We start from the raw sequence: 25019 nt of genomic DNA, 5'->3' as shown, positions 1-25019 counted from the left end.
ATTCATTAATCACTTTAAAACTGGCCTCCCTATTTTGAGCATGTCATTACAGGCAAAAGAAACAACACACGCGATGCGTTGTGAGCTTGTAGATCTGCTAATTTTGAAATAGGGCATAAGTGTTAACCTTTTGCCACCCTCATTTTTTTTACGAAATGACGCCTCTGTTCTCATCTCCTCTCGCCTCTTCTCCTTCCTCCTCCTTTCTATTCCTTTCCTTTCTTCCCCTTGACTTTCCTCTCTTCTCCTCCTTTCTTCTCTTCTCCTTTCATCCCCTTGACTTTCCTCTCCCCTCTTCTCCTCACCTTTCTTCCCCTTGCCTTTCCTCTCCTCCTTTCTCCGCTCCTCTCAACATCTCCTCTCCATTCCATAGCCTCCTCTGCTCTGTAATATTTGCTCAGTGCTTGCGCTCCTCAGATCTCAACCCATCTTCAGTTCTTCTCACAGGAGCTTTCAGGATGGCGCATGATCTCTCCAGTTGCTCTTGACCACCGCTGCACCTCCTAACCTTCCCCCACCTCCCTTCTTCTCCTCCGCAGTCCCTGCCTCTCCTCTCCTCTCCCCCATCCTTCCATCAGTCCATCCGTCCGTGCTTCTTTTTTTGCTGCAGGATCGCCTGCGCTCCACTGCTCTTTCAGATGTTATCTGTGGCAGATGATACACTTTGCCCGTCTGAATTATGTATTAAGATTACATAAAAACCCCATGCAGCAACTGATCTATTTTTAATCAAACGCATTTGCTTGTTCAACCTGCTTCCCTCTGATCAGGCCATGTGTGTGTGTGCAGACTCGTGCGAACGTGCGCTACTTTCTAATCCGTACATGAGTGTGCAAGACGGAGAGAGAGAAAGAGTGTGAGACAATGACACAATGAGATATGCCTGATGTATACGGGTGTCGCGCATGCACCGGAAATAGCAGATCTGCAAGCTCGCGACGCATCGAGTCGTGAGATCGGCTATTTTCGGTGCACGATGCCCGCACGGAACTATGTAGGCTCAGCTCTCAGGCTTTAATCTCTCTCTTGTTGTTTAGTCTCTTTTGTGTCTTTAACTCTTTCTTTCTGTGTCTCTTCTCATCTCTGATACTATTTCTCTCTCTCTCTCTCTCTCTCTCTCTCTCTCTCTCTCTCTCCCTGTGTCTCCCTGTCTCTGCCTGTCTCTCTACCTGGAGAGGAGCCTGTTGATGTGGCATTGCTTTCTGCACTTATGTGGCCAAGGAGCAACAGTGCCATCTATTGGTTATGCCTATAACCACAGCGCGCGCACACACACACACACACACACACACACACACACACACACACACACACACACAGACACACACACACACACACACACACACCTCGCCCTTGACTAAAATGCTGTTGGATTTGTTCTCAGGGATAGCTTGGATGGAGAGAGTCCTCACAAAGGACCAACTATTGCTTTCCTTCTCCCACCCGTTGGTTCAATAGCTAATCATTCCATCGATCACTCAATGTGATACCATCTGTGTGTGTGTGTGTGTGTGTGTGTGTGTGTGTGTGTGTGTGTGTGTGTGTGTGTGTGTGTGTGTGTGTGTGTGTGTGTGTGTGTGTGTGTGTGTGTGTGTGTGTGTGTGTGTGTGTGTGTGTGTGTGTGTAAGAGAGAGAGGGAGAGAGCACACGTGCACACATGTCCGTGTTATCTACAACGGAGGACAGCCAAAGATAAGAGGGATGGGGAGAAAAAAAAGGAGGAATTAACAAAAAAGAGGAGAAGGGATGAAGGTCACACAGATGAAAGAGGAGAGGGCAGAGGAGAATCAGAGACAGACAAGGTTCTATCTCTCTCTTTCCTTCTGTCTGTCCTGTTATCTACTTATCTATCCTTGTCTATCTGTCTTTCTGTGTCTCTCTCTCTCTCTCTCTCTCTCTCTCTCTCTCTCTCTCTCTCTCTCTCTCTCTCACGTTCTCTCTCTGTCTCTCTCTGTGTGTTTCTGTGACAAATAAAAACAGCTGACAGTGGAGTCCAGACCAGCATTTGGGGCATCAGCGCTTTCCTTTGACCGTCCGGGAGCTAGGGGAGCTAGGGAGGAGGTTGAGAGAGAGAGAGAGAGAGAGAGAGAGAGAGAGAGAGAGCGGGTGGAGGGATGGAGGGAGACAGGGACAGGTGAAGGAGACTAACCATGCAGCAAAACCCCAAGACGTTCTCCTCCCTCTGCCCTGTGTCACATGGTCTCTGCTCCAAACCCCAGGCGAGAGCACAGATATAATTTGACAAGAGGGAAATTGATTCAGAGGGTTGAGATGCAGGTGTGTGATAGCCTCGCATGGTGAAGGTGAGACCAGGGCATGCTGGGAGGTAATTTTATACTCTTGCCGACAAGAACAGATCTTCAGACCAACAACGCATCACAATGCGGTGTTTATAGCAGATGCCACACATCCAGGCAAATTTTGCCTTTGTCAAGGGAATGGTTCCCAAAACAACACCGGAGAGAATACAACAGTCATTTACCTCCCACAGAAACAGGGCTGTCACCCAAAATAGTTCCCCCAACATTGTTCCTTCATTCCCTTGTGAAGTTGGGGGAATGAAATGTTTTCTTACTTTGTAGTTTTCTCTCTCTCTCATGGCGGCCAGGGAAACAAACACGGGCAGAATAAAGAGCTGACAAAGAGAGGAGAGAACATCCTCAACTGCTCTCCACACAATAACACAACAGAGGACAAAGGAAGGAGAGCGATTTCTTTTCATCTGTCACTTGCTCTCCGTGAGACGGTGTCAGGGCTTCCAAATTAAAGTGGGGAGAAGCTGTCGGATGGGGAGGGAGTTTGTGGTCGTGGGGGGGGGGGGGGGGGGGGGGGCAGGTAGAGAGAGAGAGTGAAGGAGAGCTGGAGATAGAGGGATGGTTTTGGTTCTGTTTGCAGGGCTGTCCTCAGCGCTGCATTGCAGGCTGCAAGGCCACTCATTCAAAATGTCTTGTTTTTGTTGCACACTGACCTGTCCTAGAAACTGCTTTAGCCTGTCATATAAAATGACACAGCAACATTTAGAGGGGCTGGACCTGTTCCCTTGTCTACAGGAGACAATGAATGCAATACTCTCTTCCATTATTCAAAGCCTGTTTTCTGTCTGTCTCTGTCTCTTCTGTGTGTTCAGCGATTAACCTGCTTGGTCTAACATGGCAGTTGAAGCCATCCGACGGTCCCGTGTTGAACAACGGACTGAGCACAGGCCTGCCCGTCAACAGCGATGTGGCCACGCTGCCCTCTGGAGGCAGAGGTAAGAACTGCGTCATGCATCACACCACCACCTGGACAACATAACGCCACACCATCAGCCCCGCCACACACTTCAGTGCAATGTGCAGCGCTTGGTCCCTTTACTGCGACTGAGAAACACATCCCAGAATAAGTCATCACACCAAAATTCAGGCGTTTTAAGGCCATCGTTCTGTGCGCTTGGTGTGCCCGCGCGGAGTGAATGCACTGCTTCACAAAAATGAGAAATTCTTTCACACAGTCAATCACACGAACAGGCACACATACGCACTAACTAAAACACATGCATAATACATGAGGGCATACTCGCTATGCTAACAGTATATATAACCACTGCGCTCAGTTATGTCGAGCCAGATTTATTGTCGAAGTCAGCAGCGAGGTAAAACATTGACTGCATACGCCCCCCCAGTCCCCTGCCCTCGTCTCCTCCTCTACTTCAAGGCCTCCTGCGGTTTTTCTATCTGTTCTTCTTCAATCGCCCCCCTATCTATCTCTCTCAGCTATGCTGTGTGCTGTACTATAGATGTGTGTGTGAGGTTTCTGGGTTCTGTATTAATGAGAGGGCCATTGTGTTGCGTTCCCCAGTCGACTGGGCCAGACACTGCTTCTCTTCGTTACTTCTGTTTCGCCGCAATCCCCTCTCACAACTCATACAGGCACATACTATCTCCCTCTGTCAGAGCCTCCACGCTCTGTTTTATATGTTTGACCTGATTACAGCATTGTGTGTGTGTGTGTGTGTGTGTGTGTGTGTGTGTGTGTGTGTGTGTGTGTGTGTGTGTGTGTGTGTGTGTGTGTGTGTGTGTGTGTGTGTGTGTGTGTGCGCTTGCGCGCATACATGCCTGTGTGCTTGCGTGCGTGCGTATGTTTGCATGTGTCAGAGAGAGTGACGGTGCATAAATAATGAGTATGGCTGCCCATTTGTGTATTTGTCTTTGTGCGTGTGAGAGAGTATTCTGTCAACCCAGTTATCTGAGAGAATGTGTCCCATAATATTTTAGTTCAGTCAGCTCAGTCTATTAGGCCCTTTAAGGCCACTTAATGCTTTGAGCGACAAGTGTCGACCGACATGTCACACTACACGTCTCTCAACATTCTGAGATTTGAGCATTCATATTTCACTGACACGACAACGTTGCCACACAACAAAAACAAGGAAGTGTAGTCACGAGCATCTTCCCAACCAATCAGCGTACTCAACATTTTATGAAGGCGTCTACACAGCCTTTCATTTTATGCGACACTGTCGGCGGGAGGTCTTCGAGACACGTTTTTGATAACACTGTAGTCGTTTTGATGTCACTGTAGCAGTGGTGGAAAGTAACTATAAGTGCATTTACTCAAGTACTGTACTTAAGTACAATTCTATGGTATTTTTACCTTACTTGAGTATTTCCAATTCTCAATCATTTTCTTCTACTCCACTACCTCTCAGAGATGAACATTGTACTTTTACTCCACTGCAATTATTTGAAAACTATTTACTTTAGATTCTGATTGTTACGACGTACATTAATCACTGCAGTCCTACTTTGGCTATTTGAAAATAGCTTACAACACGTCGCTTTGCAACGCGTTGTGAGCTTATAGATCTGTTATTTGCAAAAGATTTGTATACATTTTGAAAACTTGAAATGGGACATTTACTTTTGGTATTTTAAGTATATAAGTATTTGATGCCAATACCTTTGTACATTTAATCAAGTAAAATGTGAATACCGTACTTTTACTTGTAGCAGAGTATTTCAACATTGTGATATTGATACTTTTACTAAAGTACATTTTTTTTGTACTTCTTCTATCACTGCACTGTAGTCGTTTTGATGTTGTGCGGCACATCGGTCGACACTTGTCGGTCAAAGCATAAATTAGCCTTTAGGCAACCATGTAACTTTGCATCTAACATCACTACTGAGTGTCACTATTAGAGTGTCAGACTCTTAGTCTATTCAATGTTTTATCTTCTTCTTTTCTCTCTACTCTTATCTATACATACCTATCCTGTGTTACTATGACACCTGCATTTTCCCACAGGGATAAATAATGTTTTTTCATATTATCTTATCTTATCTCTAATATTAATGCAGTTTCATCTAACATCATTAACGTTAGATCTAACACTATTATTGTTAAGGGAAGAAGGATTAGGCGGAGGGACATGCATGAAGTGGAGACAGTTTGTGAGACAGTTTGGAACACTGGGCACGTCAGATCAAGATAAGGGTGTTGCGGAATCTTTTACTACACGACTTACATTGTCAGTTATTCCGTTCTCGATGTCTTCTTGCTCCCAGGTTCGTGGGCAGGACGCAACAGCAGTATAGACACCGGCAATGTGGAGGTGGGCAGGAGAGTGACTCAGGAAATCCCCCCAGGAGTCTTTTGGAGGTCCCTGCTTCACCTCAGCCAGCCTCAGTTCCTCAAGTTCAACATCTCCCTTGGCAAGGATGCCTTGTTCGGGGTCTACATTCGCAAGGGCCTTCCCCCCTCACATGCACAGGTACTGTATGCTATTCCAGACAAGAGATACACATGCTGTAGATTTCTTTGTTATGGTGTAGCCAAATACAATATATAGGCCAAACCTCTCTGTTTACCTTGCTTTGCTCCTTTTTCTTTATTGTCTGTCCTTTTCCATCTCTCTCATTCGCAGCCAGTGTATGTATACCATTTTTCATTCTATCCACCCCGGCATTGCATCGTTGATTAGATCATTTCACAACCTCTTGTCAATTCAAATTCAACTCCCTCCATCTCCGTCTCCCTCTTGACTGGCACTTGATTGGCACCCATGCACACAGCACCCAACAAAGGCGCCTCACATTCACATTGTTATTTGATTGCTATGTTGTGATATTTTTATCTTGTTGCTGCAATGTCAAGGATCCAAAAACCCAAGGATTTGATTTGTACTTGTACTTGTTGAATCTTGCTAAAATGTTTTTGCATTTGCTTGATGTCTGCCATTAGCAATGAATCCAAATCAAAGTTTCAAGAGACTTGCAGCAAGTAATTGAACTAATGAATTGAATTGATTAATTAATTTTAAAAAACACATTTTATTTAAATAATACATTTTAGGAAAAAACAACAAACAAACAACAAACAAACATTTTGCTTGTTTGTTTGCTTGTACTGTAGATCTGCTATTTTCAAAAGATTTGTATACATTTGAAACCTATGAAATGAGACATAATGGGTACTTTAACTTTTTGGTACTTTAAGTCAATACTTTTGCACTTTTACTCAAGTCAATTTTGAATTCTGGACTTTTACTTCTAACAGAGTATTTCTACATTGTACTTCTATATTGATACTTTTATTTAAGTAAAAAAATGTGAGTACTTTTCCCACCACTGGTTCCCTCAGTATGACTACATGGAGCGCCTGGACGGGAAGGAGAAGTGGAGCGTGGTGGAGTCTCCCAGGGAGAGGCGGAGCATCCAGACGGTGGTCCTCAACGAGGCGGTGTTCGTCCAGTACCTGGACGCCGGCGCCTGGCACCTGGCCTTCTACAACGACGGCCGAGAGAGAGAGGCTGTGTCCTTCAGCACCAACGTCATGGGTGAGGCGGAACACACTATACACGCCACTGTTTCCCAAACAAAACAGCGCGTCGGACTCGGGATCCATGTTTGGGTCACGGACCAATTTTTATGGGTCCCCTCTTTCTCGTTTCCTACATTTCAAAATATATATATATATTATTTCAAATGATTTAAAAAAGTTTAAATGAAGAAATCACTACTTTTCATCCGTTAAAAACTATTCCAACATTTTTCAAAAGTATTTCTTAAATAAAAAACTTTGGGAACCACTGCACGACACACTTTTCCATGTTAAGGACCCGCAGATTAATGTGTATTTGGCTGCGGACCCCCATCTGAAAATATCTTTTGTTCCATGCATGTAGATCGGCTATTTTCAAATGTAAGCACGGTACGTATAGGGTTAAAGTGGTTAAACTAATGCTTTGATGCTAAATTAACACATTTTGCTGTGGACCTCCTGGAAGCCCCTCAAGGACCCCTGGGGGTCCCCGGACCCCACTTTGAGAACCAGAAACCACTGACATAGACATAGAGCTTGCTATGTAATAGTAATAATAATAGAACGATTATTAAATAAAATGGTGAAAATAGCCGATCTACAAGCTCATAAGGTGGTGCTATGCGACGTGTTGTGAGCTTGTACAGTAGATCAGCTCTTTTTGCTATTTCGGTATATATGCCACCATTGTACAATAAAGTATAATCCAGGGTTTTGTGGTTAATCAGACTACTGTAGATCGGCTATTTTCACTATATTAAAAACATATACTGTATATACATATAATAATAAAAAAAGGAACGGTTTTGGAGATATGAGGTTTACTTTTCGCCGACAGCAACGGCATTCTGGGAATAGTTTCATTTCAGTGCTTTGATAGTAAACCAGCGGTGTCCAGTGTGTTCCATGGAGAGCTGTATACAGTATTTACAGGCTCTGTTTCAACTCGGCTCTAACAGCAGCTGATATCACTAATTAGTGCACCTTCAACCAGACAGAGACAGGGGGCAATTAGTGACTCAACCTGTCTTATTGTTTGTGTTGGCATGGAAACATGCATAATGGGCATAATAATACGCTTTCATGCCACGCGCCAGGACATCACTGCAGCAGTGAAACACTCGCAAGAAGCAAAAAAATCATAAAGAGTTCATAGCGATCGTGATGAAATGATTATGGAAATGAACTGCAGTTTACTTTCAACTTGAGTTTATTTCATATAATAATATAATACGCTGTGTTAAAGAGCTTATCAAAACAGTGTTTTCAATAAAGCTAAAAAAATAATACAATAACAGAATACAAGCGCAATAATGTGCATAAAATATAATGTGTAGTGAGAAATAAAAACTTGAAGGGAATTAATACATTTAAATATTGTAAAATTATGGAAAGGCTTTTAGATAAAAGAAGGGATTAAAAAGACACTGATTTAGATTTCGCTGCACTGTTCTCTCAGAGACCCATCTGAACTTATTTCTCTACAGTGTACTGTTCACACACACCTGTAGTATAGCAAGGATGAAAATACATTTCTTGTTGCTTTTTTTTCTCTTTTAGTTAGTTTATGATCACACACCATGTGAGCAAACCACAGAGTGCAATTCTTTGCAGGTGCAAATGTGCTTCGAGGAGCTACAAGTGGCCATTTAGAGGCATTACTGTGAGGAAGGAGGGGTGTGGATTGAAATGAATGGAATTAAAGAAGGAAGAATTGAAGTGGTGAAGCTTTCATCAGTGGTGTTTAGGGCGGGCGTGGGGGGGGGGGTGGAGGAGAGAATGGGGCCAAAGGCGGAGTGGAACGAAGGGCGACCAGAAGGAGCTGAAGAGAGAGAAATGAAAGACAGAGTGGAGTCGAGATAAGAGGAAGAGAAGTGCCTGGGATTGAGGTGAAATGAGTCATTATCATCGGAAGGAGGAGAATAAGAGTGTGTCTGAGAGTGAGAGAGAGAGAGAGAGAGAGGGGAGATGGAAGATCTGTAAGACTTCAAAGAGTGTAGATATATTTATCTTACAAACTTAAAACACACCTTTTTAGCCTAGCATTAATCCAGTGTTTTTATTTTGGCATGCACTTTTTACTGTTATCTCCTATTTCTTTATTTTGTTTTTTATTATTTCTTTTGTTGTATTGAATTTGTAGGCTATTCTCATTTATATTCTTTTCAAGCACATGTTCCTTTTTTTAACGTGCTCTTATTTACAATATAAAATAATATGTTTATGTTCAGCACTTGGAGTTGCGTAGAAAATTTAATTAGATACGGAGACGACAGGAGAGTAAGAGAAAGAGAGAGAGAGAGGAAAAGTATGAAGGAGAAACCAAAATGTACCCCAACCACTCACACACACACACACACACACACACACACACACACACACACACACACACACACACACACACACACACAGTGCGTACATAGTACCATGTGTACAGTACGTACTGAAGATCTGCCACATGCGTATACGCACCTGTATAAAGAATTAATGACCCCAGTGGATAAGACCAGTGAGTAAACAAACAAAATGGGATGGGAGGGGGCGGGGGGGGGGCAGGCAGAGTGAGGACTGGAATGAGAAGAATGATGGAGAGGCAGAGAGAGAGAGAGAGAGAGAGAGAGAGATAAAGTAGGGTGAACATATCTTGCGGCGTAAAAACAAGTCGTTGCCGTCAGGGCAGAAACCTTGTATGTCCATATTTCAACGATGTGTTTCCGTAAATTAATGCCCTACTTCGTCCTACAAGTGTCGCACAAGAATAATGAAAACAGCAGATCTACAAGCTCACAACGCGTTGTGATATGTTGTGCGCTTGTAAGATTAGCTATTTTCACTATTTTAAAAGTGTTAAGATAATAATACAAAAGGAAGGGTTTTGGACATACAAGGTTTCCACCCGACAGCGACGAAGTGTTGGATGGGAAAGGGATCAGTGATGTACTGATCCACTCTGGGATGTCAAACCATGTTCATGAAAGATACATGGAATGCAGAAACATGGTGTTTGTGTGTTGGATTGTCTGGAGACTGTTACAGTAGAGGTCTTCATCCGCTTCTTTTACCCATGAGCAGAGCCAATGATTTAATTACAGGCTTTGATGCTTAACATCAAACTCTCTCTCTCTCTCTCTCTCTCTCTCTCTCTCTCTCTCTCTCTCTCTCTCTCTCTCTCTCTCTCTCTCTCTCTCTCTCTCTCTCTCTCTCTCTTCTCGCTCTCTCTCTCTCTCTCCTCACAGATTCAGTGCAAGAGTGCCCGCGTAATTGCCATGGAAACGGTGAATGTAACTCTGGCGTGTGTCATTGCTTCCCAGGGTTCCATGGCATGGACTGCGCCAAAGGTATCAAGTGTCTCCTAATTTTTTTTGCTTCTGCCAGAGACCTAAAGCTTTCATGCTCCTTTTTGTTTCACCCAGAACATCCAATAGCAGTTTAATACGGACAATTGCGTTGTGTTTTCAGTGGCCAATATGTATCTTTTACCTTCTTTATTTCTGCATTTATATTTTCATATTTCTCTTAAAGTGCATGTGGAATCTACGTAGTTGTGCACAGTGAGAATAGTGGTTATAGCGCTGCTGTCATCAGCCTGACATGTCAGCCTGGAGCATTTCATGTTCCTCAACATGTCTGTGTGAATCACAATCAAGTTGACGTGATTCCCTAAACATGTACATGCATTAGTTAGAGAACATGAAGACACGTGCTCCATACAGACACTAACAGCAATTAAACTCCTCATCTGTCAAAAGGACACAAACAGGCTCCAGAGCTTTTTTCCATTGTGGTCCTTTGAGTAATAAATGCAATTTACACATATATTTGTGCAAATGTGTAATTATGTTGTGTAAATATTACATATTGACACAATACAATAAATACAAATTACGACGTACTAGACAAGTAAAACAGCAAATACCAAAATCGACATGGGGTACTGTAAATAAAACCTGCTACAACTCAACTAATTGATGGTTATAACCAGGTCCAGCTGTTAATCAGGCAGTGCTTTATGGAGAACTTGAAGTTAACAATAGAGCTAATCCTTAAACAAGCTAATACAAACAAGACCTTAGTAGTGCGGCGGTAAAATATTTAGGTTTTTGGGTTAAAGGACCATACTAGTTGTCTGAAATATTTAGCCACTGACTACGACGTTGCTTGACATTTCTGAGGACCATTTTCCAAAAAATGCTGCACTTTGTTTGATTTTGAGGAAGCCATTGGGCTCTATCTATCTTATTATGGTATGGAAATCAACACGCAGACTCGAAGAGAAAATTGCTTGAAACGGGCAATTCAACACAATAAATGTATTAATTATTTTTCCAAGATTTTTTTTTTTTTGTCAAAGTTACATTATTGTTGAGTTTTTATGCATTTTTAAGTGCAGATTTATTCTAGTCTAGCAAAAAACCTTTCCTGGAGAAAAGGTAGATTTACAAATTAAATTCAAACATCCATGACTTATGAACTGCACAATGATGTTTAGCCAACATGTTTGTGTACATTTTAATGGCTAGGGAGAACATTTAAACAAATATTAACCATTAACACCTCTCTCTCTCTCTCTCTCTCTCTCTCTCTCTCTCTCTCTCTCTCTCTCTCTCTCTCTCTCTCTCTCTCTCTCTCTCTCTCTTCTTTCTCTTGGTTCTCATCTCTTTCTCTCTCTATCCACAAGTTTCCAAGGGCGTTGTGGGCATCACTTCCTGTCGATTTGATCCAAAGAAATCCAATCAAATCCAATCAAATCGACAGGAAGTGATGCCCACAACGCCCTAGGAAACTTGTGGATATTCTCTCTCTCATCTCTCCATATTCTTTCTCTATGTCTCTTTCTTACCAGTGAGTGTACGAATATATGGCCAAAGCTGGGAATATTTATATATAACTATTGACGGTTGTATGGTCCTTTAAATCCCTCAGGATGTACCCAGGCACCCAGCAGCATTACTAGGCTATTTACAGCTGTACTGTACCTCCTACCTCAGTGAAACCAAACCACTCTAATACATTATATTAGAGTATTGTAGTGTTAGGAGTGGATGGTGCGTGGCCCACAGTGACGCTGACACACAGGCTAATGGATGCTGAGTGTCTGTTCACCTGGGATAGACGGGACTGGTGAATAGTTAAGTTAAAAACCACTTGAACCCATGCATCCATATTCCAGGGGGAACATGGAATCGGTGTTGCCAGATTCTATGAGAGAAAGAAGCAACCAGGTCTAGGAAAACAAGCCCAGAAGAAGCGACTATGGGCCACATGAGCACTTTAAACATATACATCAGCTATTTGAAAATAGCAGATCCACAAGCTCATAATGCATCGCAATGTGCCACGTTGTGAGCTTGTTATTAGCTTACTTTTTTTGATCTTTTGAAATAACAATAATTAAAACCAAAAAGGAAACAAAAAATTAAGGAATATTTAATTGCGACCCTTAAAAATAGGTCTGTGCCCAAACCTGGGTCCCGACCCACTGTTTGGTAAACACTGGTCTAGAGGATTTAAATGGTTTTAAAGGAGTAGTTCACCCAAAAAATAACTTATTTTCTATCAATTACACACCCCATGAAGCCTTGAATTCATGGTGATTTTTTAGGCTTTGGTCGCATTCCTGAGCCAATAATTTGATGACCGGCGGAGTCTCCGGTACCGAGTCTCCTATTGACCGATGAGCCGGTCATCAAATTATTGGCTTAGGAATGCGACAAAAACAAAAAAGATCTCCATGAATTTCAAGGCTTCATGGGGTGTGAAATTGATAGAAAATAAGTAATTTCTTGGGTGAACTGCTCCTTTAACTCCGGCTGTAATTACTCCATGTCTTCACCACTCTCTGGATCCTATTATTCACCATCTTGATGTTATACCTGCCTGAGGCAGCTGCACCTGCATTTTGTGGTTAGTTTGTTTTGTTTGTTTTAATCTACACAGCTTCCACCAGCTGCTTTTGTTATTGATGGGCTCGCACACGTTGGCAGAGTTTGCTTTATATCGCACAATGTCTCTAAAGGCTCATTTATGCTCAATGTTAAAGAGGCAGTGCCTGCCAAGTCCTATTTCCTCCTGAATAATGATGATCATTGGGTATTATTAGATAGGGAGGAAGATTTATGATCTTTGCTATTCCCAAAAAGTGTACAGTAAGTGTTCAAATGCAGTTTTGTTTCAGTGGAGACACCCAACAGTTCATTTAGAATTCCAGGTTGGGACTTTATGGACCACCCACTTCATACATATTAGATATTTGCTGCTACTTGCACAGGAGACTGAGATTCTATGCCCCACGGTTTTCTTACCTTTTCTATGATGTTATGATATCCTAGTACGAGGGGTACAGTAGAAAAATGTCATAACTCCATCCCGGGTACGCCGCAGTTAAAAACCCGCGCATATGGGACTTGCGCTAAATCGCGTATTTGAATAGCTTTTTGGGTTGTTTTTTTTGTGAGATCTGACGTTCATAGTGACAGCACACTATGCAACGTGATTGTCTTGAATGGGCCCCACCGGAAGTCTCACTAGACGAGATTTCGTGAAAGTAGCGGCATGGGTAGAGAGGCCACCTGGGAAACAGATGGTCCCAGGTTCGTTTCCCAGCCCCGGCCATTTGTCGAGGTGTCCATGAGCACTTAACCCCTAACTATAAACTTGACATTAAACTTGAATTTGGTGTTGAATTGTAGTCTTACCAAAGCTTTATTCTCGCTACCTGTGCGAGGATGGGGACCTCGGGAACCATCCTGACCAGCCCTGTCTACCTGCCTCCGCTATCGACTCTTTCTTAGCAGTTACATTATTACGACTTCCTCCCCAGTCCCCAGGTGTGTTGTCGGAAAACGTTTGACTCTGAACTTCCCTCTAGTGGATTTATAGCGTAACATCCATGCAAAAATAAAGGATGCATGGAAGTAAAAACAGACACTTTTAATCTTTGTATGTATTTTTGAGCATAAACATTAAATAATACCTGAAACAAATAAGGAGGTTATCGCCTTTACAACTCAATACAGACACCGCAAAGAGTCTAAAGGAAGATGGGATCCTCCATCCTCCGTATAGGAGCCAACCGTGGGGAACAAGGGCCAGTAAGTTCGCAAAATTGTTCTTGGCTTTGGACCAGCACAGCTCTACTCAACAGAAACCCAACCAGACTCATCCAACCCCGGGCTTATCACCCGATCAACATCGGTGTATAAAAGCCTGGGGCAAAGAGCAATACATGGTTTACCTTTGAGTCTTCTGTGCTGTGCACGTAGTACACTTTGAAATCAATTGGAAGAGTTTAAACTAAGGCTAATTCACTCACAGTCCCATTGCACAACACCATCTCCAGCTAAACTGGACTGAACTTTGTGCTAAAGTATCCCACACATGACCAGATTACTTAAAAAGAAAACCTACTAACTCATTACTGTGTTGTCCTTTGTATGTTCTTAATGTTGCATTGCACTTTTTTATGATTTATAGTTTATGTTCCTAATTCTTGCACTGCATTTTTATTACTTGCACTGCATTTTTATTACTATACGTATACGTTTCGTATGTAAAATGTACTCCGCACATAATTTTTTTGCTTACCTTGTATAAATAAACCATTTACTACTGCTATTATTTTGTCCAACCCATGACACGTGTGTGTGTGTGTGTGTGTGTGTGTGTGTGTGTGTGTGTGTGTGTGTGTGTGTGTGTGTGTGTGTGTGTGTGTGTGTGTGTGTGTGTGTGTGTGTGTGTGTGTGTGTGTGTGTGTGTGTGTGAGAAAGAGAGTTGGTGGGTATAATTTATCTACTGTCTATTCCTTTATTAATCTAATCTAATTCTCTATCTCTGTGTGTCTCCATGCAGCTGCTTGCCCGGTGTTGTGCAGTGGGAACGGCCAGTACGACAAGGGTTCCTGTATCTGCTACAGCGGCTGGAAGGGAGCGGAGTGTGACGTCCCTGTCACCCAGTGCATCGACCCGCTCTGCAGCAGCCATGGGACCTGCACCGACGGCAATTGTGTTTGCTCCGTCGGCTACAAAGGACCAAACTGTGCTGAGGGTGAGGAACACCAGAGGGACAGCTGGTTTATACAGTGTGTGTGTCTATGTGTGTGTGTGTGTGTGTGTGTGTGTGTGTGTGTGTGTGTGTGTGTGTGTGTGTGTGTGTGTGTGTGTGTGTGTGTGTGTGTGTGTGTGTGTGTGTTAGTGGTGGAAAAAGTACAAAAAATGTTTACTTAAGTAAAAGTATCAATACTGCAATGTAAACTTTTACTGTACTCTGTTACAAGTAAAAGTACAAAAGTATTGGGATCAAAATATACTTAAAGTACAACACTTTTGTATACAACATTCTGCATAATGAATGACGAGTACTTTCTACTTTTGTCAAAAGTAGAAAGTACTCATTATGCAGAATGTCCCATTTCAAGTTTTCAAATGTATGAAACTAGAGGTTCTGGCCGTTACGCGGCCCTCCCGTCTAGTAGCCTGGCCCGCACATCGGAGACAGAGACAGTAGAGCGTGTAGACGACGTTCATTGCAACAGCGGTGCTTGTTTCTCGCACATGATTTGGCCCATGACGGTCCGCTTGTTTTTCATGTATGTGGCAACACCCGGAGGTGAAAACGAAACCGAAACTTAACTTTGCATTGACAGAGAGAGCATGGTCGAGTGACCATAAGTTTGTATCGAGAGAGCATGAGGACCCGTATGAGAGTAGACGACCGTAGCACATGCGCAGGACTCTCAGTTTGTTAGGATGTGTAAAAAATCAAATGGCCGAAATGTATATACTGTAGGGCTGAAGTGGGTAATGCATGTTTTGTAATAATAATCAAAATCTACAAAGTAGTAACTACTTTTCAAATAATTGTAGTGGAGTAAAAGTATAATATTTGCCTCTGAGATGGAGTAGAAGTAAAAGTATTGAAAATTGGAAATACTCAAGTAAAGTAAAAATGCCTGAAATTTTACTTGAGTACAGTACTTGAGTAAATGTACGTAATTACTTTACGCCACTGGTGCGTGTGCGTGTTTGTGTGTGTGAGGATTCATTACATTGAAACAAATAAAATAAAAATCAACACATCACATAGGCGTAAATACAGTACACACACGCACACCGACAACACACCCACAAACACAGCAGTACGTCACACCAGACAGCTCATCATAACATAATCTCCTCCTGAGCGAGCGCACTTCACGTCCACATATACAGATGAAGTACGATACCGCAGCCCGAATACATCAGAGACCTTTATTAAGGGATGAAATCGCTTCTATCGATCCTTTTTAAGAGTTATCAGCACGCCACACTCTCGCTGGTCAGAGAGAGAGAGAGTAGAGATGGAGCAAGAGAAGATAGAGAGATCGAGAGAAGAGAGGGAGTAGGGAGGTGGTGAGGGGCTCAGGTGGAAATGAATATGTACAGATAATATTAAAGGGGGGAGGTGAAAGAGGGAAGACAGCTGAGAGACTGGATGACGGATAGAAGCAGGTGAGGAAGGAGAGATGCAGAGCACCACTGCACCAGAGAACAAGGTCAGCATTTTCTCCTCCTCTTTAATTTTTTTCTTTCTTTCTCTCTCTCACCCTCTCATCCAATTTTGCACTCCCTCTCTCTCTCTCTCTCTCTCTCTCTCTCTCTCTCTCTCCCCTCCTCCTCCTCTCCACTTTCAAATCTGATCTTCATCACAGCAGAGTCCCTCAAACAATTTACCTGGAGCGTCAGCGACATGAAAATCGATAACCGTGATCCAAGCGTTTCTGCCAGGCAAACAGAAATGGAAGGCTGAGGCAATGTGTGAGAGTGTGCGCTTTTGTGTGCTGTGTGTGTGTGTGTGTGTGTGTATGTGTGTGTGTGTGTGTGTGTGTGTGTGTGTGTGTGTGTGTGTGTGTGTGTGTGTGTGTGTGTGTGTGTGTGTGTGTAAGGGCGCGGTGGGGTCAATCTAGCCAGCAGAAGAGGGGTGAAAGACGTGGGATGGAGGGGGGTTGGTGTGGGGGCGGGGGAGTGGGGGCGGGGGGGGGGGGGGGGGGGGTAATTTGTCAAATTGGTTTTCACTCACCACTCAGACTCCTGTCAGCCTGGCAGAATGACAGTGTCAGATTCTCCCTCATGCATTAACACACACAGGCACGCACGCACACACGCACGCACACAAAGCATCAGTGAGTGTCACTCACAGATCTTTTAAAGCAGTGTGCTCTCATTATTGTGATCTTTAATTGCCTCAGTAACGATGTCTTGATATTTCTATTAATTAATTCTCCCTTTTTCTCCACATGAACAAAGAATGAGGAAAAAAGTGCCTTCTGTCATTTGTCTTTCCTTTTGTATCTGGCTGGTAATTCATAACCTTTGTTCCAGTGTCACTACTGATGTTCTCCTCTATCTCTCTCTCTTTGTGTGTTGTCTTGCTTATACACAGTGGAATCTTTCTATTTTTGTCTTTCAGCGTCGTAATGAATAAACAAACACAATTTATTCATCTGCAGACCCTGGCGTCTTCACTTTCAGCTTTTTTGTTCTATATGATAACAGAAGACATGTCTGTATACATCTGGGCATAGCATGTCATTCTACATAATAGAAAGCTGACACTTGACACTATGTATTGTATAAGTACAGCTACTGTGTGCACTTGTCTTGTATTTTACGCTGCTCTAACAATCACGCTGAATGTCTCTGCTTTCATTTCCTTTTGTGTGTTTTTTCCCCCATAATTGACCAAAATCATTTCTAATTTCTAACCAATTTCTTTTCAACGCTAATTTCCCCTCAAGGATTAATTGTTTTGCTATTAATTGTTTATTGTCAACAAAGGGAAACTTCTCCAACCTAAATCCCATTGTTCTGATCATGTGAAATCATAGTGTGAGAAACAATATCCTATTTCAAATGTGCATTTCTCTCGTGAAATGCAGAAGTGTATGCCCGTGACCACAAATATATCAAGGACATACGTGGCACTTGGTTTTATGGCATCAGGCGTATATGTCACATTGTTTCATGTCATAGGTACTCTGCGCGATGAAATGAAATGACGAGTTCGACGTCCACGGGGTACACAGCATTTCATGGCGATATACACATAAGACATAAAATGTATTTTTCCCCTAACACTATATACGTATATGATCTCACAGCATGGGATTCAGGAATCGGCAAAGTTTCCCTTTCATTAGTTTTAATTGTCGTCTCATATCTTGTCTCATCCTAGCGTCTCCTCTATGTGTTTGCGTTGTGTAGTGGACTGCCTTGACCCGACGTGCTCCAACAATGGGATCTGCGTGAACGGGGAGTGCCACTGCAAGCCCGGCTGGGGGGGCCCCCACTGTGAGCTGCCCAGGGCCCAGTGCCCAGACCAGTGCCATGGCCATGGGGCCTTCATACCCGACACTGGCCTCTGTAGCTGCGACCCCAACTGGATGGGGCCCGACTGCTCCTTGGGTGGGTACTGTTACACTGCACTGGCACAGAAACATCTACACAAGCAGTGTTGCAATAATACAATCAATAACAGCCTCTAAAAGATACTGTAGTGTTTGACTCGCTCAGTAATTAGTGACTCTCCTGCTGTACAACAGAGCCATAAAACTGACATTATACGAGAGATAATGCCCTCTGCTCCACAAGCCAGCCAGGGAACCCTATCTGCTCCCCGGCTCCCAACAAGAGGGGTGGGGGGAATGCTTATCTTTAATACAGAGATAACATTTACACTCTATAGTGCCTGAAAAGAAAAGAAAAATATCATTGCACTCCCGACCAAGAATGGAATCATCGTCTCACGTGCTGCCGATGGCTGCAGCTTCCAGACAAGTGCTCAAGTAGTCAAGTACTGTTGTGTTGTCACAGGAATATAAGCTTCACAAACCGTTCAAACGGCACCAAAATAGCTCATTGGAATTGTCTGTATTCATCAGGAGCTGGCAGAGACTGCTGCTTTCATTTTGTGTTTCATTGCTGCAACAGTAAATCCTCTGTGTTAATTTACAAATGGAACTCAAATGAACCTTTATGGGTCCATTTGGTTACGTTTGTACACTGAGGATTTTATTGTGTATTTTTCCAGCATTTGCTGCTTTTGTGTTTTTGGTATATAATAACCTGTTCCGATATTTCCCTCAACATTGTGATGTTTTCAAGCTAACATTTCAGGAATTTATTAGACTGTATTTCTGAAGATACCCACAGTAAACAAATCACCTTCTACACTTATACCACACTGTACACTGAGAAGATTTATTAGAGGTTTAGTGCACCAGATTGCCAGTAATCTATATTATACCATAAGTCAGATATGTTAAACAGCCCCTGACACAAATACTGTAGAAACTATTTTCTTTTTCTTGGACTTTATATAGAATGTAGCTTTACAATATAATTTGTGAACAACACCGCAGGACAGTGGTACTCTACTCAGTTCATAAGACGCAAATCAGCATAAAATAAATAACCAGTAACAGCTGCCGCTTATATGATCAAAACCATTCAAGGGAAATGTCGACGATTTTGAACCTAAATCCCATTTTTCTGTGGTGAGGAGATCATGTGGGGAACAATTACCCTGTCTACTGTGTATTTACAATTTAGGCATTTAGCAGATGCTCATATCCAGAGTGACTTAAGAGTGCAAATTCTAGTCTAAAAATAAATCAATTTGATGCACAAGCTCACGACGTGTTGCATCACGGCGCGGATCGCCTATTTTAGTTATTCGTCGTACGATGAAGAAGTATATAGTGCTTAACAACATGTACAGTACATGGTGTTAAAGCTCCCCTCTCATCCCTATACTGTAGCAGCTGTGTATAAGAATAGGAATAGACATGAAGAAGATCTACTGGCTTTTATTCAGCTTATAAACCAAATGTTTTTGGCTCCCCGCAGAGGTGTGCTCAGTGGACTGTGGGACCCATGGGGTGTGTATGGGTGGAGCGTGTCGCTGTGAGGAGGGCTGGACCGGCGCCGGCTGTGACCAGCGTGTGTGTAACCCGCTCTGCATCAAGCATGGAACCTGCAAGGACGGCAAGTGTCAATGTCATCAGGGCTGGAACGGAGAGCACTGCACCATTGGTGAGTACATCGTGTGTGTGTGTGTGTGTGTGTGTGTGTGTGTGTGTGTGTGTGTGTGTGTGCGCGCGGGCGCACGCGCAGACGCACATCAACAAGTGCATGTGCACCAAAACCCAAGTACACAGACATTATACCACCTGTTCTCCTCCATGGTGTCAGTAACAAGATAGGAAGAGGCAAAGCAAACACATGAGTGGAGCGCCTCGGAGGACTTACTGTAGGGGGTGGGGCCTGCCGTAGTGAGTCAGATTGGCTTGCCGTAGGGGGTGGGCTTCAGGTAGGACTTACAAAGAAGCGGGGTTTAGTCCATGCTAGGTAAGACCTCAGGAGTCTCACAGTTTGAGAAAGATAAATCTCTTCACCACAGTGGCAACAAAACATTCACAGCGGCATTTCACAACATGTGCGGGCACATGTGTGCGTTAGTGCGTGCGTGCGTGCGTGTGTACATGTGTGTGTGTGTGTGTGTGTGTGTGTTGGTGTCGGTGTGTCTGTTTGTCTGAATAAGTGAGTGTATTCGTGTGTGTGTGTGTGCGCCCGTGTGAGTGTGTGTGAGTGTGAGTGCGTGCCACTCATATTTGTGCCTGTCAATCACTGTCTGTCATATTGACGTTGGTGTCAGTGTGGATGGATGGATGAATGTCACGCTCATTTTATTCACCAGCGGGGCTTCGAGATGCCAAGTCTCATTTCCCTATCACCAAGGCACACAAGCACACACTAATATCCTCTTAACACACACGCACGCACGCACGCACGCACGCACGCACGCACGCACGCACGCACGCACGCACGCACGCACGCACGCACGCACGCACGCACGCACGCACGCACGCACACACACACACACACACACACACACACACACACACACACACACACACACACACACACACACACACACACACACACACACACAGGGGAAATAACAGTATGATCTCAGTGTTTCCCCCATTGAAAGTAGGTCATCTTTGCCTGCATCATCAAATGTCAGGCCTCAGCTTGTTGCAAAGCTATAGGCTGGGTAAAGCAAGGCTAGGATATGCAAGGCAGTTTAATTGAATAGCACATTTCAACAAAGCGCTTTACACAAAACACTATAAAAGGACATTTGAATTCAATACAAAATGAATCTAAAAGAATAGAAAATAAGAATACGCTCAAATAAACCCTCAGTAACACAAGACCATGCATCTCAGTCGTACTGTAGCTTATTTTACCCTATTGTTCATTTCAGCTCATCTGCATGATGTTGCTTGCTTTTCTGACACAATCTAAAAAAATAAACCTCCCCCTCTCCATTGCCCCATCTCTTACCCTCTGCACGTTTTCTCTCACTGCAGACATTGGAAGCATGGTTGACAAAGCAGGTACCGTATCTTGACTGTGTGGTTTTTCTTCTCTCTAGCCTGTGGTGGTAGAAGCGAGCTGCTGCATTTTGTGGGTCTGGCCTGGCTTTGGCTCTGTAGTCTGTGGTGCTATCTGTCTGTAGTAAAGTAGCTGGGGTGTACGGTCTCAATGGCCATCAGCCAGTGGTGGAAAGCTGTACAATTTTGAGGTATTTCTTTATACTTTACCTGATTATTTCAATTTTGTAATACTTTATACTTCTACTCCACTACATCTCAGAGGCAAATATTGTATTTTTTAATCCACTATAATTTGACAGCTTTAGTTACTTTATTTTTTTATTATTATTACAAAACAAACATGAACCCATTTAGACCTGGAAAGCCTGTACGTTGTTATACCTTTCAATCCGGAAAAGCATCTTTGTCATTTTAGTTGATACTGTCTATCGTCACTGTCTATCGGCAGAAATCTTGTATCTCCCAGTTTCAAATTTGTATGTTTTTTCCTAAATTAAAGCCCTACTTCATCATACAAGAGTGTTGCACAAAAGTAGTGAAAATAGCCGATCTACAAGCGCACAACGCCTCGCGATGCGAGGCGTTGTGTGCTTGTAGATTGGCTATTTTCACAATTTTAAATATTTTTCAGGATTTAGAAGATGCTTTCAGAATCGGCCTCAGGTCTTAATGGGTTAACAAATTAAAAAGGCCTTTTAACACAGGCCTTTTACATGTGACAGAGTATTTCTACATTATGATATTGTTACTTTTACTTGAGTTAAAAAAAAACCTGAAGTACCTCTTCCACCACTGCCATCAGCCCTGCAATGTAGTGCACTCACTCTGCGTCCTATAGGGGGCGCACCGCATCGCGGGCCAGATGTCATTAGACCTGGATGTCCTGGGGTTCAGTAGAATCTAGTGTGGAATCAGCAGTACTGACGGGCCATGCTGTGAAGCGTGTGCGTGTGCGTGTGCGTGTGCGTGTGCGTGTGCGTGTGCGTGTGCGTGTGCGTGTGCGCGTGTGTGCGTGTGTGTGTGTGTGCGTGTACGTGTGCGTGTGTGTGCGTGTGTGCGTGTGTGTGTGTGTGTGTGTGTGTGTGTGCAATCCTTTCCATTATTTCCAGTGGAGAATTGATACTCAAACACAGTACAGTACTATTAGTAATACTATTAGACAGTGGTGGAATGTAACAACTGTAAACTGCGTTTATTCATACTATACTTAAGTACAATGTTAAGGTACTTTACTTGAGTATTTCCATTTCATGCTGCATTATACTTCTACTGCATTTCAGAGGGAGGCTTTTGTACTTTTTTACATACATACAGGTACATTTATTTCACAGCCTTGGGTGCTAGTTTCTTTAGAGATTTAGATTGTCAATACAACTTATAAATCAACTGGGAAATTATGATATATTTAAAGGTAGGGTAAGTGATATTTTTTGGTTAAAACAAAAAGTATTTTGTTAAAAGGTTAAAGCACTATATTCTGATAGTAATCATTGCTATAGAGTGTTTGTTCAGTAACAGGAGTCTCCCCGTCTCTCCAGCTCTTTAATAAACAGTAACAATGAGTACTATCAGAATATAGAGCTATTTAACACTTATTTTAACCAAAGAAAATCACTTACCCTACCTTTAACACATCCACCGCCAGAGGTTAATCTCATAATGTACTCACCAGTGCCAAGGTTTTATTGTTGTTTTTTTGTTTTTTTCACGTCGCCATAGACCCCGTTAAAATCCTTAAGAATGCGCGATGCACTGTTTGTAAACATCGTGCACATGTCCCTGTGTCTCCCAGTGCAGACCACGTGTCAAACGGGGCATCCATGTTGTAGTTAGAACGGTTTATGTTAAACAGTGATGACCGAGGAGAAAAAACTACAAGGGAGAAAAAGCAGTTTTAGTGTGCGCTTTAGAATGGAGGCCGACGGGAAACGCAAAACCGGATCGCAAATAGTTCCGTTCCGGGGGTGTTACACTGAAAATGGTCCGTGTCGAAAATTGAAAAAAAAGGAAAAAGCACCCGGACCGTAGCACTACGGTCTCGGCGCTTAACAGTTGGATTTAATGGACCGTAGGACTACGTTCTTGGCGTTTAATGTGTTAATATTCTAAAGTAATGAAAATGAGCTCCAGCTTTACCAGCTGCAACATTAAAGTGATGAAGACATTAATGATTAATAATTATAGTCCAATAACATGATATTATATGATTATATGAAATGGGCATTCTGCATAATGACTACTTTTACATGTACTTACCATTAACCACTTAAACCTCAGTATTGTGGAGAAAACTTTAGCAGAAAACAGAGCTTGTCGATCGGCTATGTTCAGCAAAGATATTTAACCCTTTCAATCCGGGAACGCATCTCTGTCATTTTAGATTTCTTTGGCTATTCAAACATAGCAGATATACAAGTTCATAGCGCTGCACTGAGTGCCGCGCTATGAGCTTGTAGATCTGCCATTTTTGAAAAATCGTGAAACATTTAGCAAATCTTTGAATGTATATATTTTTAAGCGATCGTTTTTGGCCGCCGATCCGGCGATCCCCATCGTTCCAGGGACCCCCCAGAGGCAAAGATTTGAGTTAAATGTTGTTTCAAAAATATATATGTATTCAAAGATTTGCACAAATGTTCAATATTAAAAAAAAATAGCAGATCTACAAGCTTGTAGCTATGAGCTTGTAGATCTGCCATTTTTTGAATAGCCATAGTATAAAAATAAAATCTAAAATCTAAAATGACACCGATGCGTTGCCGGATTGAATAGGTTAATGTAGAGCGAAAACAGCAAAGATACCAGTGTATAGAGTACTTATGCCCCCCGATGGACTTTGAGGTTTAAGTGGTTAACAAAAGACTTTGACACTGTGGTTTTGCTACTTTTACTTGAGTCAAAGATATGAGAACTTCTTCCAACCACTGCTATTAGCTCTACTAAGGTATTCTGCTCATGCATCGTGTGAAGCCAGCGGCTCCACGCAAGAAGAAAATGATGAGAGCCCTAAAGTACTTTTGGGAGGTAATTGGTAAATTTCATAGGCCACTGATGCAAAGCTTTAATGTTGTGTCAAAGACAGAGCCGCTAACTGTGTGTTTACATTTGGGTATTTGTGTGACAACAATCTATGGTGGCTAATGAATCCCTGTGTGCGTGTGGTTGGCGTGTCAGTGTCTGCGTGCGCGCGTGTGCGTGTTGCGCATGCATGTGTGTATGAGTCAGACAGCCATACCGCTACATTTTCCAATTTTGTTTGGCCATCAAAAACTATCCCCATGAGAAATATCATTTAAAAAGCAGCTCAGAGCACATAAGATAACATGAAGAGGCTCACGTTGATGCAATCAAAGAACATAAGACCCTCCTGGTCTGCCACGGGCTCTACTTCTCTGCACACCACTACCACCACACTGTTTAATCCATTAAGACCGGGAAAGCAGCTTTGTAATGTTTTTATTTCTTTAGCTATTCAAAAAAAAGAAAATATACAAGCTTGTAGATCTGCTATTTTTGAAAAAGAATCGTGGAAATGTGTGCAAATCTTTGAATAATATATATACTGTATATACATTTTTAACTCAAATCTTTGCTTCTGGGGGTCCCTGGAACAAAATATTTTGCAATGGGGGGGGTCAAATACATATGAATTTGGGTGGTCCTTGACTTGAAAAAAGTCTGAGAACCACTGATATTATAGCAACATACTTTTTTTTTCTGTTTAGAAGAGATTTCCAGAATCCCCAGACAGAATCCCCAGACAGAATCCCCAGACAGAATC

General features: G+C 42.7%; 1 protein-coding gene across 1 annotated transcript in view; it reads left to right on the top strand.

Moving 5' to 3' along the window:
- Window positions 1–25019, top strand: part of tenm2a (teneurin transmembrane protein 2a) — a gene marked incomplete at both ends in the record, with an annotated part of 272638 nt that overhangs the window by 212108 nt on the left and 35511 nt on the right. Inside the window, 7 exons of the mRNA XM_084041921.1 lie at window positions 3128–3250; window positions 5547–5752; window positions 6622–6817; window positions 10038–10139; window positions 14650–14844; window positions 18039–18239; window positions 19683–19868. Of these exons, the coding sequence (XP_083898047.1) occupies window positions 3128–3250; window positions 5547–5752; window positions 6622–6817; window positions 10038–10139; window positions 14650–14844; window positions 18039–18239; window positions 19683–19868 (1209 nt within the window). The remainder of the gene's footprint in view (window positions 1–3127; window positions 3251–5546; window positions 5753–6621; window positions 6818–10037; window positions 10140–14649; window positions 14845–18038; window positions 18240–19682; window positions 19869–25019) is intronic.

Source organism: Gymnoscopelus microlampas (genome assembly GCF_963454915.1).
Source record: "Gymnoscopelus microlampas genome assembly, chromosome: 18".
NCBI lineage: Eukaryota > Metazoa > Chordata > Actinopteri > Myctophiformes > Myctophidae > Gymnoscopelus > Gymnoscopelus microlampas.
Note: the sequence above shows the minus strand (reverse complement) of the source record. Positions and strands in the feature narration are given on the sequence as shown.